The 16739-nt window shown below is 41.1% G+C and overlaps 1 protein-coding gene across 7 annotated transcripts in view; it reads left to right on the top strand.

The window, feature by feature from the left end:
• Nucleotides 1-191: 191 nt before the first annotated feature.
• The window catches only part of lin54 (lin-54 DREAM MuvB core complex component), a 31784-nt gene continuing 15236 nt past the window's right edge, over nt 192-16739 (top strand). For 2 of the 7 annotated variants that reach the window (XM_015337435.2, XM_015337413.2), the window contains exons 1-3: nt 192-883; nt 12082-12859; nt 14265-14382. In XM_015337435.2, coding sequence (XP_015192921.2) covers nt 12110-12859; nt 14265-14382 — 868 coding nt within the window. In that variant the 5' untranslated portion in view covers nt 192-883; nt 12082-12109. The other 5 variants (XM_015337415.2, XM_015337417.2, XM_015337414.2 and 2 more) reach the window with 5 other exon arrangements.

Below are 16739 nucleotides of genomic sequence, written 5' to 3'. Positions count from 1 at the left end.
ATACACTTTTTATATTTAATCTTGTAAAGTATAGCATAATATCAAACTTCTTAAATTTTAGCTGCAGTGCACTTTTTAATATTAAAAAGTGGGAATGACGAAAGAAGAAGGGAGTGGGGATGGGAGGGGGGTGTCTGCACGTCGTGCGTGCAGTGACGAAAGACGCAATGCGTGGTTTCCAAGGAGGGCGCGGCAGTATTATGGGATGGTGGAGGTGGAATGGCGCTCGGCGCGTGATTTTGAACAAACGTCTCCGTGTGTCGGCGGTCTGGATGCAGCAGCGCAAAGCCGGGCTCGGCTGGGGTTGTGTTGAAAAGATACAAGAAGGCGCCGACAGCAATCACAGCTGGACACGGAGCGCATCGGGGATCTCCAGTAAGACTTGCTCGGGGCAAGCAAACACATCCCAAACCGAGAGGGACGGCTGAGGCATTATAAGCACCAGCTTCCACTGACTATTGTAAATAGCATCCAGGCACGGAGCCCGATTTCGTGTCTCCGCAACAAGAGAACGTCCTGGCCTGACAAAATGTCTCCACTTAGGCTGTCAGATCGGAACGGATGCTCGTCGTGAAGTCCATGAAATCGGTCATCGTTGTTTATTCTTAGCTACATAGGTCTTTTTCCTGATTATTTTCACTAAACAACACCTGCCCCCGGACCCAGGAGAGAGTGCGAGAGAAGCGCTAAAGAGATGTCGATGACAGCCAAGCCCATAGGTCACCTACAACCCTCATTTATTTGGTAGTACAATAATCCGTCTGATTTTGCGTTTCTTGTGACTCCTGTGTCCCATGTACACGCGTTTTCACCCTGGAATGCGTTTTATTTTAAAGAACCTGTAGAAAATCGCTGAATCAAGGGATTTGTTCACGAACAAGGGGTAGGTATCCATTTTCCTCAGTTGTTACAGATTGTCATCCTCAACGATTGACAGCTTAGTGGTAAATTCAGGACGTATTGGACGCCGATGTAGGAATACGGTTTTATTTGATCTATGCAGATCTGTCTCCTAACCGCTTTTAATCTTGTATTATATAACTTTATATACCTTTTGACAGTTTTAGTTCCAACGATCCCTTTTGTACTTCCTACAAAATCACATCACTGAAGTGATCAAACCATAATTTTGTAACAGGTTTTTAAACATAGCTTTTAGATGACTACTTCTTGTCATGCATGTATTGGTTTTAAACAACGCTGTTTTGTCTGAACTGGAACTTTTGTTATATTTAGGAATTTCGCGTTCTGTGATTGAATTGTATAACCACTATAATACGAGGCACTGTTATTGCAAACTTTATTTGAAAGTCATCTGAACCGAAATATATTGCAGCTCGTTTGATATATAACTGTGTGTTTGCCAGCCTATTTTCAACAACGTTTTGCTTTAAAATGAGCAGAAAGCCCAGGCTGCTCTCGCGTGCGGGGACTGGGCTCTGCGGTGCGGCTCTGCGTGTTTTTGTTGATCTTCCTGTTCAGGAGAAGCCTGTGGAGTTTTTAAGTTGTGAACTTTACATTATTTCGTATCATCCAGGAAATGCACAGCTACGTGCTGTTTACGGAGCACTTAGTTTGCTTCTCTTGAACCGGGATCTGGGGGCGTCCCCCCCTTCCCCTTCTCTGCCTTTTATTTTCGTTTCGTCTTGTTTTCGTGGGGCTGGCGATGTTGGTTCTTTCCTGTGAAGTTGCACTGATGACGAGGTGAAAATGGCGGATCTTTCGAAATCCAATCCCGGCCTGAAATAGAAACATCATAACATTCACAGCAGGCAAACTGTCAAGTCAGATTTTTAACACAGAGCGAGAAGCCAAGGAATCGTTCGTTTAAACAAACTGCCTTCCGGGAAGTGTAAAAAATGAAGAGCGAGTCTGCGTCTCCTTTTTTATTTAGACCCGCCGGTATTAATTTGGCGGATTGTTGAGGTAGGACAAAGATTATTTTTTGATCTTCAAAGGCCTAGCTGCTGTCTCTCTGGACGGTTCATTTGTTAGATGTTTTTTGAAAAAGTTTTATTTTAGGCTGCCCAGGCATACGTCTCGCGTTTAGCAGTTGTCAGCTAAGTGTGAATGTGACCCTTTTGGCCAGCACAGCAGAAGTTCGTTTTCTCTCCAGCTTCATTAATAATACAGGTAGACAAGGCTCTTATTATTTTTCTGTGCGGCTTGAAGTTGATCGTTGCAGTGTTTAGGAGACCGGTGTTTTTTAAAGATCTCTGGCTGAAAACCCTTAATTACGATGACATTTTTCCGAATAAAACCAGTCTCTTCCTCTTTGTTTGTATAGCTTTTGCGACAAGATGACTGTCCTTTTCTAGCAATGGGTGTTATCTGTATCCCGTAGAGCAAGACGATCTCTTGTGTAATTCCGAGACCCCTTGATAAGTATTGGCGATTAAAGCCTACGTAGCATAAAATAATTGTAGAGTTAGTTGGTCTGTTCTGGCGCTAGGTTTAAGAGTGACTTTCCTAAAGCGCCTGTCACTCTTCAGGAGTGAAACACAATCGCTTTCTTGCCGTCTTGTCAGCTGGACTCGTCGCTTGCACACCTACTTAAGACAGGTCTCTTCCGCAGAAATGGGAAGCTTGCATTGATGAATTCTTCTCTTTGGCGAAAGGTTCCCTGAAACGGATTTATTCCATCAGTAAAAATACTGCCTGTGCAGTAACTGCACAAAATTAACTTTTTTCGAAAGGTCTTCGTTCATATGATTAAGATTTGGAGTGAAAAGATAGCACAAGAGAAGGAAGTTAACTGGATTTGGCTAGGAACAATAATATTTGAATGTGAGCAAAATATACAACAAAAAACGTGTTGTACCAATGTTTTTTTTTTGTAAAAAAGGAGATTCACTAAGGAAGTTACTTTTGGTTAAAATAACCCACCTCCCTCTGCAGCCTGAGTGGAGAAAAGGGGCTGGAGTAAATCAAAATTTGAACCACCAGCCCATCCTGAAGTCTGCAAAACGTAATGGTGGTTTTCCTTTGAGCTGGAACAAGGTGCCCTTTGGCAAACCGCTTCATTGGAGCATAAGAAACGTTACAGATTAGGCCCATTTAGTACGGCGTGGTCGTTACTCATCAAGCAACATGTATCGTTTTCCGATTGCAGTAAAATTAAAGTTTGGATTTGACTCTTGGTCTAAGAGTAGTAAGTACTGCACAAAAAAACGGAACAGAAACAGGTAAGGCAGGAAACCAGATTTTGAAGCACCACCTTTGCTTTTAATGAGAGATGTCAGCAGCTTCAGACCTGCTTGGGCCACTGCGTGCGTATGACAAACCCACCAAAGTGGCAGAAACTTTTCCACAGTCAACCAAGGAGGGCTTAGCGATATTTTTAGATTTGTCCAACATTTGTTGAGCTCATTTTTATAGGTTTGTCAAGCTGCCCTGCAGTGGCAGATGGACTGAGTTGATTGCAGTTGGTGCATTCGGTGGAAGCAAGGTTATAACTCGAGGCCTCTGGGCCTCAGCAGACAAGAGGCTTATTGAAATTTTAATATGGAAGAGGAAAACGCAGAAGAGCAGGTGGGAGGTTTATTTTCTAGGTGCCCTATAAGAGCGGATTTAAAAACTCTGCATGTCTCGGTATTTAATCCAGTCTCCTGCTTCAGCCGTAACAAGCAAGAATATACAATATAGGTCACAAAAGAGAGGAGGCCAGATGGCCCGTCTGTGCGGTTTGGTAGTTAGTGATCCAAGGATTTCATCCAGCTGTTTTTTGACAGCTGTTTTTCATTGGCTTCAACCACTTGTGGATGGCTTTGGCCATACTCTTACAACCTTTTGTGTAAAGAAGAGCCTCCTGTTGCTGGTTTTAAATGCATTTCCACATGGTTTCCAGTAGTGTTTAAATTGTACCCTTTTGACTATATATCCTACCTTTTTTGTTGCTTACCCTCGGTTCTCTTGAAGATGGAAATGATGTGTTGATATAAATGCCTTTCTTTTTCCATAAGTAGTTTCTTAAAGCTAGGTTTTTCCCCATTTTGTACGCATAGTTTTTACTATCTGCATGAAACACCTTCATGTGTCTACATCTAATATCACATTTGTGGCAGTAAAACTACAGGAGCTACAATGACCTATGTGGCTGGTATTACGGCACTAGTTTCAACATGTACTGCTGGTAACAAATAGTATCTGCATGTACAGCTGCTCAGAACAAAGTTTGTTTTCCAGTTTTTATCCAAGCATTTCCCTTTTCATGTTATTTCAGTGAAACCATGTTTTAATGTGATTGTCACTAAGTGGATGTGACAGGCTCGTTTCTCTATGTGCGCATCTCTCTAACATGAACAAACCTTGCCTTTCAGCACCTTCAGTGAGCTTAATTAAAACTACGTACTTTTTTCCTTTTATTGTCATATATTCATGGTGCATTCTTTCACTAATTTCCAGCATGAATATGAAAACGGGTGGCACAGAGATGCAGTGTTAGCTTTGCTTCCTCATAGCACTGGAGTCCTGGGCTTAGTTTCGGACCTGGGGTGCTATCTGTGTGGAGTTTGTATGTTCTCCCTGTGTTTGTGTGGGTTTCACGAGGGTGCTCTGGTTTCCTCCCACGGTCGAAAGACATAGAGGTAGATTAATTGGCATCGCAAGGCACACTCTTACCAGGGACCATTTTCCCCCAAACCAGAGTGCATCCTGCCTCATTCCCTTTGCTTGAAGGAATAGTCACAGGCTCCCCCTTGACCCTGAATTGGAAGGAGCAGGTAGAAAATGGATGGAAATATTGAGAATGCTTCACGGTTTAACGTGGTCATTGCTTGTAATTTCACGGGGGCTGTGTTTTGTTTCTTTCTTTAATTCCCTGGTTCTTGAATGTTTTTTTTTTAAATAAAACATAATAAAGAGGTGATCTGTTTTGTTCTGATAATAACCCTCACCTTTTTCTTGTGTGTCTGAAAAGGTGCTGTACGTGCTTTGTTTTTAGGAAATGCTTGAGTTGAGATAAAGGGGAAATCTGCACTGCATTCTTTTGTACAGAAACCTTGTTGGTTTGCGCCAGTGTTTTTTTGGCTTCGGTCAGGCATTCTCAGATGTCTCTGAGATAATTCCAGTTGCATTCTGGGTACCATTAGTATGTTACTTCCTAGACGGTGGTGATCGTTTCTGCGATGCCTGCCTTTGTATGTTATGACGCTGAAAAAATACCAGGCTGTTATGTCATTTTTGTGCACTTAAAAACGTTGGAGCTTTATTTAATGCTTGTGAAAACTGGTAGGTTCCTTCTAATTCTGGGGAGATATGGTTGTGTACTAGCAATGTAGGGGAGTAACATCTTGCCATGGCCTTAAGCCCTAACCCTTGCATTAGTGTCTCACTCACAACATGAGCATTTCGAACCCCAAAATTATTTCATTCCAGAAATAATTGCAACTACTTGTCTGAGTTACCATTCATTGGAGTAAGTGTCATAAACATATTGTAAAGTAAAATATACTCTCTTCCTTTGTAATTGTTTAATGAAACTGCTTAAACCTTGACTAAGCAGTTCTATCAAACTGCTTCTACTTTTTCAATTGGAATTTCTCATCTAAATTCCACTTAGTATTTATGACCCACTGCTGTTTAATGTTATTAATAGTGATTTGGGCTATGCATTTTGTTGCTTTGTGGCAATGTAATACCTCTTGATACAGCCTTCATAAAGATACCTCCGCTTTCTTAAGCAAGTCACATCATTTTATATAATCAAAACTGTTATCCTAATTATCCTGATTTTAGCCTAACTTTAATCAGATTCAGGTCTGATCTAATAAGTCAGTCTAAAATAAAGTGATGTGTTCTGACCGTTAAGTGTACCAAATTATTATGATAGGGGAAAAAAAGGATAAAACTGCAGATCTTGTAACTGGCAGGCATTAAGAAGTATGACCTTTTTTAGTGATGCCCGTTGTCATTAAATATGACAAAAAATAAAAATATTCTATTTTAAAACTTAGAAATAAATATTTAGAAATTTGTTTAGGATAAGTGAGTGGCTTTTCCCCCATTTCAATCTTTGAACACGAGTTCTCGCTTTATTGCCTTTGATTAATGTACAGAACGAAAGGACCCTGCTACAGTGTTTGAGTTCATAAGTTATCTCAGAAAAGATAATGGGCTGAATATAATAACTGTCGGGAAATGCGTCTGTATCAATTATTAAGGCAAGGCTCATTTTCTCAAAACTGTCAATGAAACTTTTGCTAACTGACATGTTCATGACAGCAAGGCTAATCAAGCCACAGTCAGCATTGAAAAGTCTATTTCAATAGTCACACTAAGCTATTCTGTGTCTTTGTTTAGAGCAAGCCTTTGTGCACTTGGTATAAAGTGCAGAGCTGTGGAGAAATGTTTGCACCTGGATCTGTAGAGAAAAGATTAATGAAAAAGCTCATGAATCAGTAATGACAAATTGAGAAGACTGGCAGAGCCCAGCAGAATTTAATTCCCATATCGTTGGCCAGGGGATGATTACACATTGCTATCTTAGTTCTGAAATTAAGCTTCCAAATGTAAGCCTTTTGTCTAAAATAAATAGGTAGGCTTTGCATCATTGAAGAAAAGTATCTTCAGGTAATCCCTTGCACTGAAAAAAAATCTCTCTGAAAACACTGAAGTCTTTGGTCATTGTGTTAGTCCAATTTTGTTTTTGAAAGGGGCTGGAACTGAAGAACCACTTTTAATACCACTGATGAGGAGTTTCAGTTTAACGTTTCGGTGGCATGGCACCAAATGATGCTGACACAACCAAGATCCGCTGTTTTCGCTGCTCGGACTCTGACATTCAGAAGCTCTTGAAACGCTTGTCCAGTCAAGATACAGTATGGAATTTGGAGTTTTCCAGATTTCAGTGTGAAAAACGTAAGGTGTTCTCCACAATGCAGTGATTTGGCTAATAAATGTTTAAAGAAGACCGCAGTTGGACAGGATCATTGATTTTTGTCATTTGTTCACCTATAACACTAGATTGCAGGGAATAATGTCATTCTGTTTTCTGCTATACAGCTGTACGGATTTCGTTATTACAACAAGACAATTTGATTAACAGAAGTGGTTTTGCATTGGCTTTGTCTCGGTTGCTAAAATTGGGTCAGTACTAATCTGCTTTATTCAGTCAGATTGCTCTTCCTGTGCGAACCACAGTCAGGCACCAGCTCCTTAGGCCTTCAGTAAAGTGCTTAGGCCTTGAATTTTGCCATTTTGTTCAGTACTGTCCATTGGAAAATTGTATTTTTAGTAGTAGCACCTGTCAGTGTGTGAATTGGACAAATTACCTGTCAGATTGACAATGATTGTGAACTCAATCGGGCCCTCAAGAAGATGTGTGTTACTCTTTGTGTGATAAGAATGAACATTGTTCTTTTTATATATTGTTTTTTATTTTCTTTTATATTGGTAGTGAGAGTCTGTTCACTGTGCAATAAGAGCACAATGACTACCTAGGGGACATCTGGAATTTTAGTACCAGCAGCAGCCAGCTTGAAGATGTACTTCTTATAGGAGAGCTGTCTTCACGTGTTGCATTTGGTATCCAGATTCCAAGCCATTTCCTCTGTGTTTCGCAGCATATCTCTTAATCGAGATCTTCTTCCGCTCGTCTAAATATGGACTTCTCTAGATGGCTCTCGCCAAAAGAAGCTTTTAGAGTCTGCTAGGTGGATCATTAGCAGAGGGGCTTTGACATGACTTTAGCTGATCGGGATGGTTTCTGCGCACGAGAAGGATATCACGACTAATATGGAAAAAAAAGCTCCTGTAATCGCTAAAGTAAAACAAGGCTCAAAATGTAGACAGGGCTCAAACAAGTACATGAGATAGTATCACATTGTTTTAGTACAGGAGCTGGTGTGATGAAGTAGAAAGAATATGAGCGGAATGCTTTTTTAAACGTTGCCAGGGTTTAACTATATTAAATGTAACGAAGATCTTATCCAGGAACAGTTAAACCAAGAGTGACACATGCTGATTAGTATTCTTAAAAGAGTGGGAAATACAATAAAATTACAAACAACCATTATTTCCTGTTTGTATTCATGGGAAATACCGAAACTGTTCTCGACTATGACTGCTGAATCCCATTTGCAGTTTTTGAATTCGGTGTTGCACGTTTCTGGTAAAACATTATCAGGTGACACCATCAGACGTTGAATGCAGACTCACGTGGCCAGTGACTGCGCTATGAGAGGATTTCGTTTTACACCGTGGGCTGATAGTCATTCAGCTTAGTTCACTTAATTTTAGGAACAGTGTTCCAGGAAAGCAAAACAAATCCTGTCGGCGTAGGTCTAGGATATGTGATGTTTATACTGTGTGTTTTTTTAAAAGTACGCTATTTCATTTAGTTTAATTATAAAAGAGGAAAAGGGGATATTTCTTAGAAAGCTCGAAAGTGGGACTGAGATTAGTAACATGTTATTTTGTTTCCTAGCCCTGTATTTGTGCAGGAGAGTGTTGATCTTGTGTGGGTGACAGTCAGAGGGAGGACAGAAGGAGACTAAACTTGCAGAACCGTGCTGTATACACCTTGTTTGTATTTTGTTGTTTTTATCAATCCTTCCATCCATTTTATAACCTCTTCATTAGGTTCGGGACTGTAGGGGAGCCAGAGCCTATCCCAGCAAGCAAGAGGGCGCAGAGCAGGATACACCCTGGCTGGGACACCAGTCCATCTCAGGGCAGACACAGACACACACTCACACCTGGGCCAATTTTCCCAGAGGCCAATTAACCTTCGAGTACGTCTTTGGATTTTTATATGTAGTGTGTTTTTTCTGAGAAAAAATAAATCTGTCCTAGAACCCAATGTTAACATTAGATTTGGGAATCGGAGGAAAGATACTCTTACTCCTGGTTTTAACACACGGGGCATTGCCCTACTATGACCATCTGTAATGTGGTTTCTTAGCACTCTTTGTAAAAAGGGATATAGAAATCCTGTGCTGTCATGTGTTGGCTTTGATGACGAAACACTGTGGACTTACTGCTCGCAGAGGGCATATTGTGAAGTTCTAGAAGGTGCCTCTTTTCATTTCAGTGCCAGCTACGGAATATTGTGTTTTGAAAGAAATGGGCGTTTTGAACTGTAGGGATGTAAGGAGTCACAGCACTCTCAATTGAAGGTTTGAGATGAGTTTTAATGAGGGTTGCCACTTCCGGAGAACACCTGAAGGAGACGCACACAAGCAAGGAGTGTCTCCCACAGTTCCTTGATTTATAACAGTGTTACAAAGGGTTTTATAGTCTGGGTTCAGCCATGTTATTGTCATGAGTGGGAGTTTAAGAGTCTGCATCCTATGTATGGTCCAGTGGCAATTCTTTGTGATGTTATGCTGCCTTTCAGCTGTTTCTGTAGCGTCACGTACAACAGCAGGTGTCTGTTTAAAAGTAAGTGCCAGCATTCATTGGCTATCCCAGGGATCTTTAACCTTGTTTCTGGAGAGCCATGGTGCAGTAAGGTTTGCAGGTCAATATTAAATCACCAAGTCTCCAATTTCTTAAGATGGGGAACAGTTTCACTGTAAAGGATGCTCTGAATTAAGTAGGTTGCTGGCTTAACCCAACAAAAGTTTCTGCCTGTTGGCAGTCTTTAAAAACAAATGTTGACCTCTAAAACAATAATAATAATAATAATAATAATAATTGCTTACACTTATATAGCGCTTTTTCTGGAAACTCCACTCAAAGCGCTTTACAGGTAATGGGGACTCCCCTCCACCACCACCAATGGTGGTAAAACAACCCGAATATGGGCTCTCCAGGACCAGTTTTGGAGACTTCTGGGCAGTACATGGTGATCAATATTGTATTGAGCATTCTGAAAGTACCATCCTGCAAGGCTGATGATTAGCTGCCTTGAGAGTTGCTGTTAATGTCATTTAAGAGGAACAATATCCTACAGTTGGTACAGTGGCGCAGTGGTTAGCATTGCTGCCTAACAGCAGTGGGGCCCTGGGTTCAACACTGGACCTAGTGTCCTATCTGTGTGGAGTTTGTATATTCCCCCCAAGTTCTAGTAGGTTCCCTCTGGGTGTTTCCCCCTACAGTCCAAAGACATACTGACAGTAAATTGGCTTAAATTGGCCCTGGGGCACCTGCTTCTGCCCAGGGTGATCCTTGCCGGGATAAAGCATGAAGAAAATGTGTGGGATATCCTACAGTACATTTCTAATCAAAGGACATGTTTTATGGGAGGTCTTTGTGCTTTGTGTACTTTGCTGTGCCACCCTCCCATTGTGTGATGCTTCAGCTCGTGTTTTTGGGTTCAGAATAATTCAGTTATGTTGACATTAAGAAGACAACCACATTCACGGCCTTCTTCCTGAAATGTCATTCATCTGAAGAGAAATAAGTAACATAGTCATATTACTGTTGGGTGGTTTAAGTCTATACCATTACACCATCATTATATATTAGGATATGCCTAATATACCACTCCAAGAAGTCACATACCTTTTTTTCTACCAGAAGTTATAGAAGGGACAAATCTAAGCAGAGGTTAGTTCCACAGTGAAAATAAACTTAGAAGAAGAAAGTGCTCTGACTATTCAGCCTACTTCAATTTGAAAATCCACCGTGAAAGGTCGAGTATGATTCAATGGCATATTAGCAAATTAAAAATGTAAAACCTTTTAGTGATTTCATAGTGACGGTTTTTAATTAGGCCTTCTATTTTTCATTTCCCAAACAATTCAGTGTGTATTTTCATCTTTTCAAGGTTCATTTAGACCTCTTAAATACATCTTTGGGCATTGGGGGGGGTGACACTCCATTCTGCCAGTCCAGACGAGACGCGTATATGCCACAAAATTCTTGAATTCAAGACATCATAAGCCTCCTTGTCTCTCCAAAAGCTTCAGAAAAACCTATTTCATCAGGCTAGCCTTTTCCAAACATATAAATGCAGAAATGCTGTTTTTTTGTGTCTCAGCATGTTATTTCCATCTATACTGTATATTGCTGATGTGTTACTACCACTGTCAAGCTCTTGGAGAGCTTTAACTTGTAGGAAAAGGTGCTGTATAAAAATGACTTATTTTCTAATGAGTTTTTTACATTTAAGAAATGTTTACTTAAAAACTTATAGTATCCGTTTTCTTGTGTAGTCTTAACATCTTGTTTTCAGCTTTTTGTGTGAAACATGAGACTTAGGAATGAAACTATTTTAAGCACAATTCCAGAAGTTCTTATTTTAATTCTAAGCAATATGTCAATGTAGCATAGTCATACAGTTAAGAGTAAATTATAAAATCCACATCGTTAAGGTTTTTAAGGTCTTCATCTTTAAGTTCAGTGATGAAGATGTCTTGAGCTACACTGTTTGCAGGTAGAAGAGGAAGCTTTGTTTGAAATGTCGCAGTATGAGGATGTAAATCTGGTATTTAGCATGTTGGTAGCCCTGGGAATCACAGGTAGATCTGTTAACAGGTAGTTGTTACACAATTACCACCACTTCAGTATTTCTATTTATTTAGGGGCTTTAAACTTCAAGTTTGTCCAGTTGCCGATTTTTGAGTGATTTTTTTAAAAACGCTTTAGCTTGTAAAGTTAGAGAGATCCCTTTCAGGTTGCTTAAATGGGCTCATGATTTAATTGGCCTAGGTCCAATTAAATGTCTCCTCAAACGGGCTTCAGAATAAGAGTATTGAAAGTGGCTCAACATGAGAAGAGCTGTAGCCCCTTACATTGAGCTGATCTATAAAAGTCTGATAGACAATGTTTCAAACTACTTAATTATGCTTAATAAATGTACAAATGTGAACAACATGCTTTTTTTTTTTGAATAATGGCTCACAATATTGGAAAATGGCTTGATTTTATACCAGGAGAAGTCATAAAGTATGTTCCTGCTGTGCATGTGGATCACTTTGTAATTGATTTGAATTTGCCACATATCCTCACTAAACTTGTAAATCGCTTGCCACTATTTCTCTTGGGGCCCCCTCAGTCTGTTTTTGTCTCATCTGCAAATGAAACTGAAATAATGCTCTATTTCTCTATAGGTCACTTCTTCCCTTAATTACACAGTCTCGCCATGTTCGGGCAAGACAAGCCATTGACAGCTCTGCTGGTGTGTTGTTTTGGCAGTGGCTGAGCCTGGCTGCAGCGAGTGAAGATGGAGGTGGTGTCACCCGAGCTGAACAGCTTGCTCCCCGAGGAGATCATGGACACTGAGGCTATCGTGGTGGTAGAGGACCTCCCAGGAGAGACTGCGGTGCCTATTGAGGAGTTGGAGCCTGAGGAGGGACAACAGGAGGCGCCGCTGCCCATGGAAACTGAACTGTCAGAGAGTGAGATTGCTACCCTCAGCACCACCCTGCCACAGAAAGTCCAGCCTCTGGGCTCCTCGGCCCCCTCTGATCCAGCCCTGTCCAGCACCAACTCTGGCAGCCAGCTGCTCCTTGCCACCTCCGGCTCGCCAGCTGTCAAGTCCGCCACCGCGAAGCTCGCTGGCGCCAAGCCTGCCAGCCCCGCGCTGAGCACGGGCCTGCAGAAACTCACCGCCCCCTTCACCCTGTCCCCCAACCACCAGATCATCCTCAACAAGGTGGCTGCCTCTTCTGCCGAGGTCAAGCCGGCCACGACGCAGGTCATCAAGCAGGAGGGCCAGAAGCTTGTCGTCACTACCATCGGGAAAGCCGGGCAGCCCATTGTGCTGGCGCTGCCCCACACGAGTCCAAAACCAGGCCAAGCCCAGAGTGGCGGAGAGGTTAAGGCCCAGTCCCAGCAGTTTAAGGTGGTGACCATTGGAAGCAGGACTGATCTGAAACCCGTGGTGGGGGTACAGGCCATGAGTTCAGCCAGCCAGCTCCTTGGAACTTCCCAGCATTCACCCCTGCAGGCCCAGCAGCTAAAAACGGTGCAGGTGAGTATGTCTTTGAGTGAGTCTACTGTAAATGTCTAGAAGGTTCTGTGTCCACGGCTATACATAAAAGTGCTGTTCGCTTGCAGCGGCATTCAGTGGGCCCAAGATACGTCAGTGTATGTGCTGTCAGGAGGTTCTTAGCTCTGTCCATGTCTTCCGATTGTGTAATCAGACAAATTTTGCATTTGTTCCTCATCACGTCATTATCTATAATGTCGACTGAGTCATTTCCACCTGCTAAATGAATATTAATTATTGGTGACAGTCAGCCATTTAAGGCAAACATATCCCCAGTGACAGCCTAATCTAACGCACCCAAACAAATGTGTAAGCCATACAACAGAGACATGAAGCCCAGGAGAGCTAAATCGAAAGCCTTTAGTGAAAGTTCTTGTCTGCTTTTGCTTTTTCCTTCCCCAGAGAGGGAGGTTTATGGGTAATGTCATAAACCCAACTCAACTCTCAATAGACCCCAATGGGCTATCTTATAGATATACATTATTAATTAAATTGCGTTTTATGAACCTAGGTAATTTGTATGTCCTGTGTCATAGACTGAATGGAGTGGAAAACCCAAAGAAATATCAATCAATCCCAATCTCGTCTCTGCACTATCCATTTTTTTCTAGATTATTTCACTCCAGGGCTTTTTGGTTAGTAGTTCTCAGTCCCATCTGTCCTTTTTCCCCGAGCATGACCGGACGTTTGTATCGGTCTTTAATAGGAAAGTTCAGTCCAGACAAATATATAAATGGCAGTGTGGAGTAGGGGTTAGGGCTCTGGAAGGTTAAGGGTCCAAATCCCAGGTGAGGCTCTGCTGTCAATTATAAATGGGTACAAATGTAAATTTATTTGGATAAACACATCAGCCAAATACATAAAAATATGTTCACACAAATTAACATTTAAAAAGCAAAAAGGTTGAAATGTAAGACTTGAAGTAAGAGAACAATTTCCCACCTTTTAGCTCCTTTAGCTACCAGATTAAGAGAGTTCTTAAAAAGTTCATTCAAAACCTGCCTAGAATCCCTAACTGTCTCTTAAATCAAATTCCGTTTCAGTTCTGTAATTTTGGGCACTCTGTCTAGCTCTCGGTACCAATAAAAGCTCTGCAGCACAAGGACACCTGGTTCACGTGGAGAGCAACGATAAGAACAGTTTAAATTCACAGGTTTTAAAACCTTATTAATTGAAATCGTATGCACAAAGAACCTAATTAGGGTTTTTTATATGAAGTTGTACTCATGATACATTAAGCTGAATTTAATTAATTCTGTAATTTTGACATCAATGAACATTAAACCTGTATTTTGGAGATCTAAAGCAAGATCCATAGATCCGTTTGGTGTCATCTGTTGCAAAATTTCAAAATTGCAAATACTTGCATTGATTCCTAAACTTTCAGATTGCTAAGAAAACTCAGACGTCTTCAACAGGACCAATGATCACAAAGTTCATCATCACAAAGCCAGTGAACAGCAAGGGTGTCTCAGGCCAGACGTCTGTCTCCCCAGTGATTGCAGGTAATCTTTGCAGACCTATGTTTGTAGTTTCCATCTTAAAGAGGCAGAAACAACTGAAATCATATAGTCTTCTAGATGGCATTAACCCAAGATCACTGTTACTTGAGTAAATCTAGTTTTCAACATGTATGGTACTATCAGAAGTCCTTTTCAAGGGGTAGTTCTTAAAAATAATTTGATTTTTCAGCTCTCTCTGCACTTTTTCCAAATGAAATGTCATCCATTTGTTTTTGTTCATAAATCTTAAACGCATCCTTGCATATACACCTAGCTGTCTCGCATGTAATTACTTGCAGTAGCGCATGTTGCTGCGATTTCACTGAGCAAGTGTGGAAATGATGGGTAATATCCATTACAAAACATTGTCTTATCTGTCTGGTGTAGTAGACTTGACTACATTACTTTGCAAGAGTGTTCAACCAGTTATGTCCCACCCATTCATTTTCCGGCTGCTTCTCGGCAAGCAACTGTCACAAGGCAGGGTACACCCTTGGAAGGGATCCCGGTCTGTCTCAGGGCAGACACAGACAAGCACATTCTTACACCAGGGTCAGTTTTCCCAGAAGCCAATTAACCTATCAGTATGTCTTTGGACTGCGGGAGAAAACCGGACGCCAACATGGGAAGAACATACAAACTTCACACATATGCATCCCAGGTCCGGAACCGAACCCAGGGCCCCAGCACTGGGTCCGGAACCGAACCCAGGGCCCCAGCACTGGGTCCGGAACCGAACCCAGGGCCCCAGCACTGTGAGGCAGCAGTGTTAACCACTGCATCGCCATTGTGCCCCCAATTACAAATGATATATACACATTTTTAAAGTGAGTATTTTTGTGGATAACCTGAAAGATCAAACTGAACACTTTGGCTAGAAGTAAGCCATTATTGATGACAACCCATCTAAAATCTTGCATGGAGTTTGCAGTAAAGCATTGAAGTGAGTCTTCAAACATGTAGCAAACCTTTATAAGGTCCCACAACAAGCTTGGAACCTTTTGGACTAAATGCGAAGTGGTACATTTGGCACGACACATCACCCAATCCTCATGATCCCCACTGCCAAGCATGGAGGTGGCAATATAATGTCATTTCTCAGCAGGAGAGACTGGCAAAATTTGATGGCGTAAAGTACAGGTAAATGTTAGGGGAAAAAATGCCTTTTTTGCCCCTTACCAATCATGGCCTCCTAATAATCCCCATCTATGAATTGGCTTCATTACTCTGCTCTCCTCCCCACTGATAGCTGATGTGTGGTGAGCGTTCTGGCGCACTATGGCTGCCATCGCATCATCCAGGTGGTGCTGCACATTGGTGGTGGTTGAGGGGAGTCCCCATTACCTGTAAAGCGCTTTGAGTGGAGTGTCCAGAAAAGTGCTATATAAGTGTAAGCAATTATTATTATTTTTATTATTATTATTATTGTCTGCTAAGAATGTAAAACTGAGCTGAAATTTTACTTTTTAGCAGGGCAGTGAGTTAAAGCACAGGACCAGAACTTTTTGGGAATGACCTTCAGAGGGCGTGTCTAAGTCCTGCCTTGAACCCAATTGAGGTTCTGTGTAAAGACTTGAAACCTTCTGTCCATAATCTATCCCCCCTGCCAACATGATAGAGCTTGAGCAAATTTGTAAAATTACACCATCCTGGTGTGCAAGGTTGATAGGAGACTTATCCAAAAAGGCTTTCAGCTATAATTGCTCCCAAAACTGCATCTACCAAGTAGATTGAATCGGAGAGGTGAATACTTATGCGAGTACATAATTTAGTTTTGGATTTTATTTTACGGTTTTTGCTGACATACATCTTTTCACTCATTAGGTGCTGAATGTGAGCGTTCAAGATTTTATTAAAAATATTCATTTAAACATTGTGTACATTTATAATTCAACAAAATGGTACATCATTGGAAAGGGTTGAATACATTGCAAGCCTTGAATTTTGCAACGGACTGTAAATTCTTCCATGATCAGTGTTATTGGTTACTGTGATATATCTAGTAACTTGGAGCCTTTCAGAATATTGTAGTGTTTTACTACAATAAAGCATGTTTTGGATGAAGGTATGTTTTCATCTTTTTCCCTGAGTCTGTTGTGTCTTCCCACTAAATTACCATGCTCTTATTTCATTTTGATTGTCCATTCAGCGGAGAGCATTTGAACAAATTTCTTGGTTGCTAACCTTCTTTTATAAAAAAAATGTTTGCCAGTTATTGATTAAGCTTCATTTAAAGGAAACTTATTTAGACTGGATTGAAACTTAAATAAAAACATTTTTGACAGATACAAAATTAAAAACGTAGTACTGTATGGTTTTGATTGGGGCTTTTTATCCAAAGGAAATTTATTGTCAGGTAT

The sequence above is a fragment of the Lepisosteus oculatus genome, chromosome 3 (genome assembly GCF_040954835.1).
Source record: "Lepisosteus oculatus isolate fLepOcu1 chromosome 3, fLepOcu1.hap2, whole genome shotgun sequence".
Taxonomy (NCBI): domain Eukaryota; kingdom Metazoa; phylum Chordata; class Actinopteri; order Semionotiformes; family Lepisosteidae; genus Lepisosteus; species Lepisosteus oculatus.
This window is presented reverse-complemented; position numbering and strand designations above follow the sequence as displayed.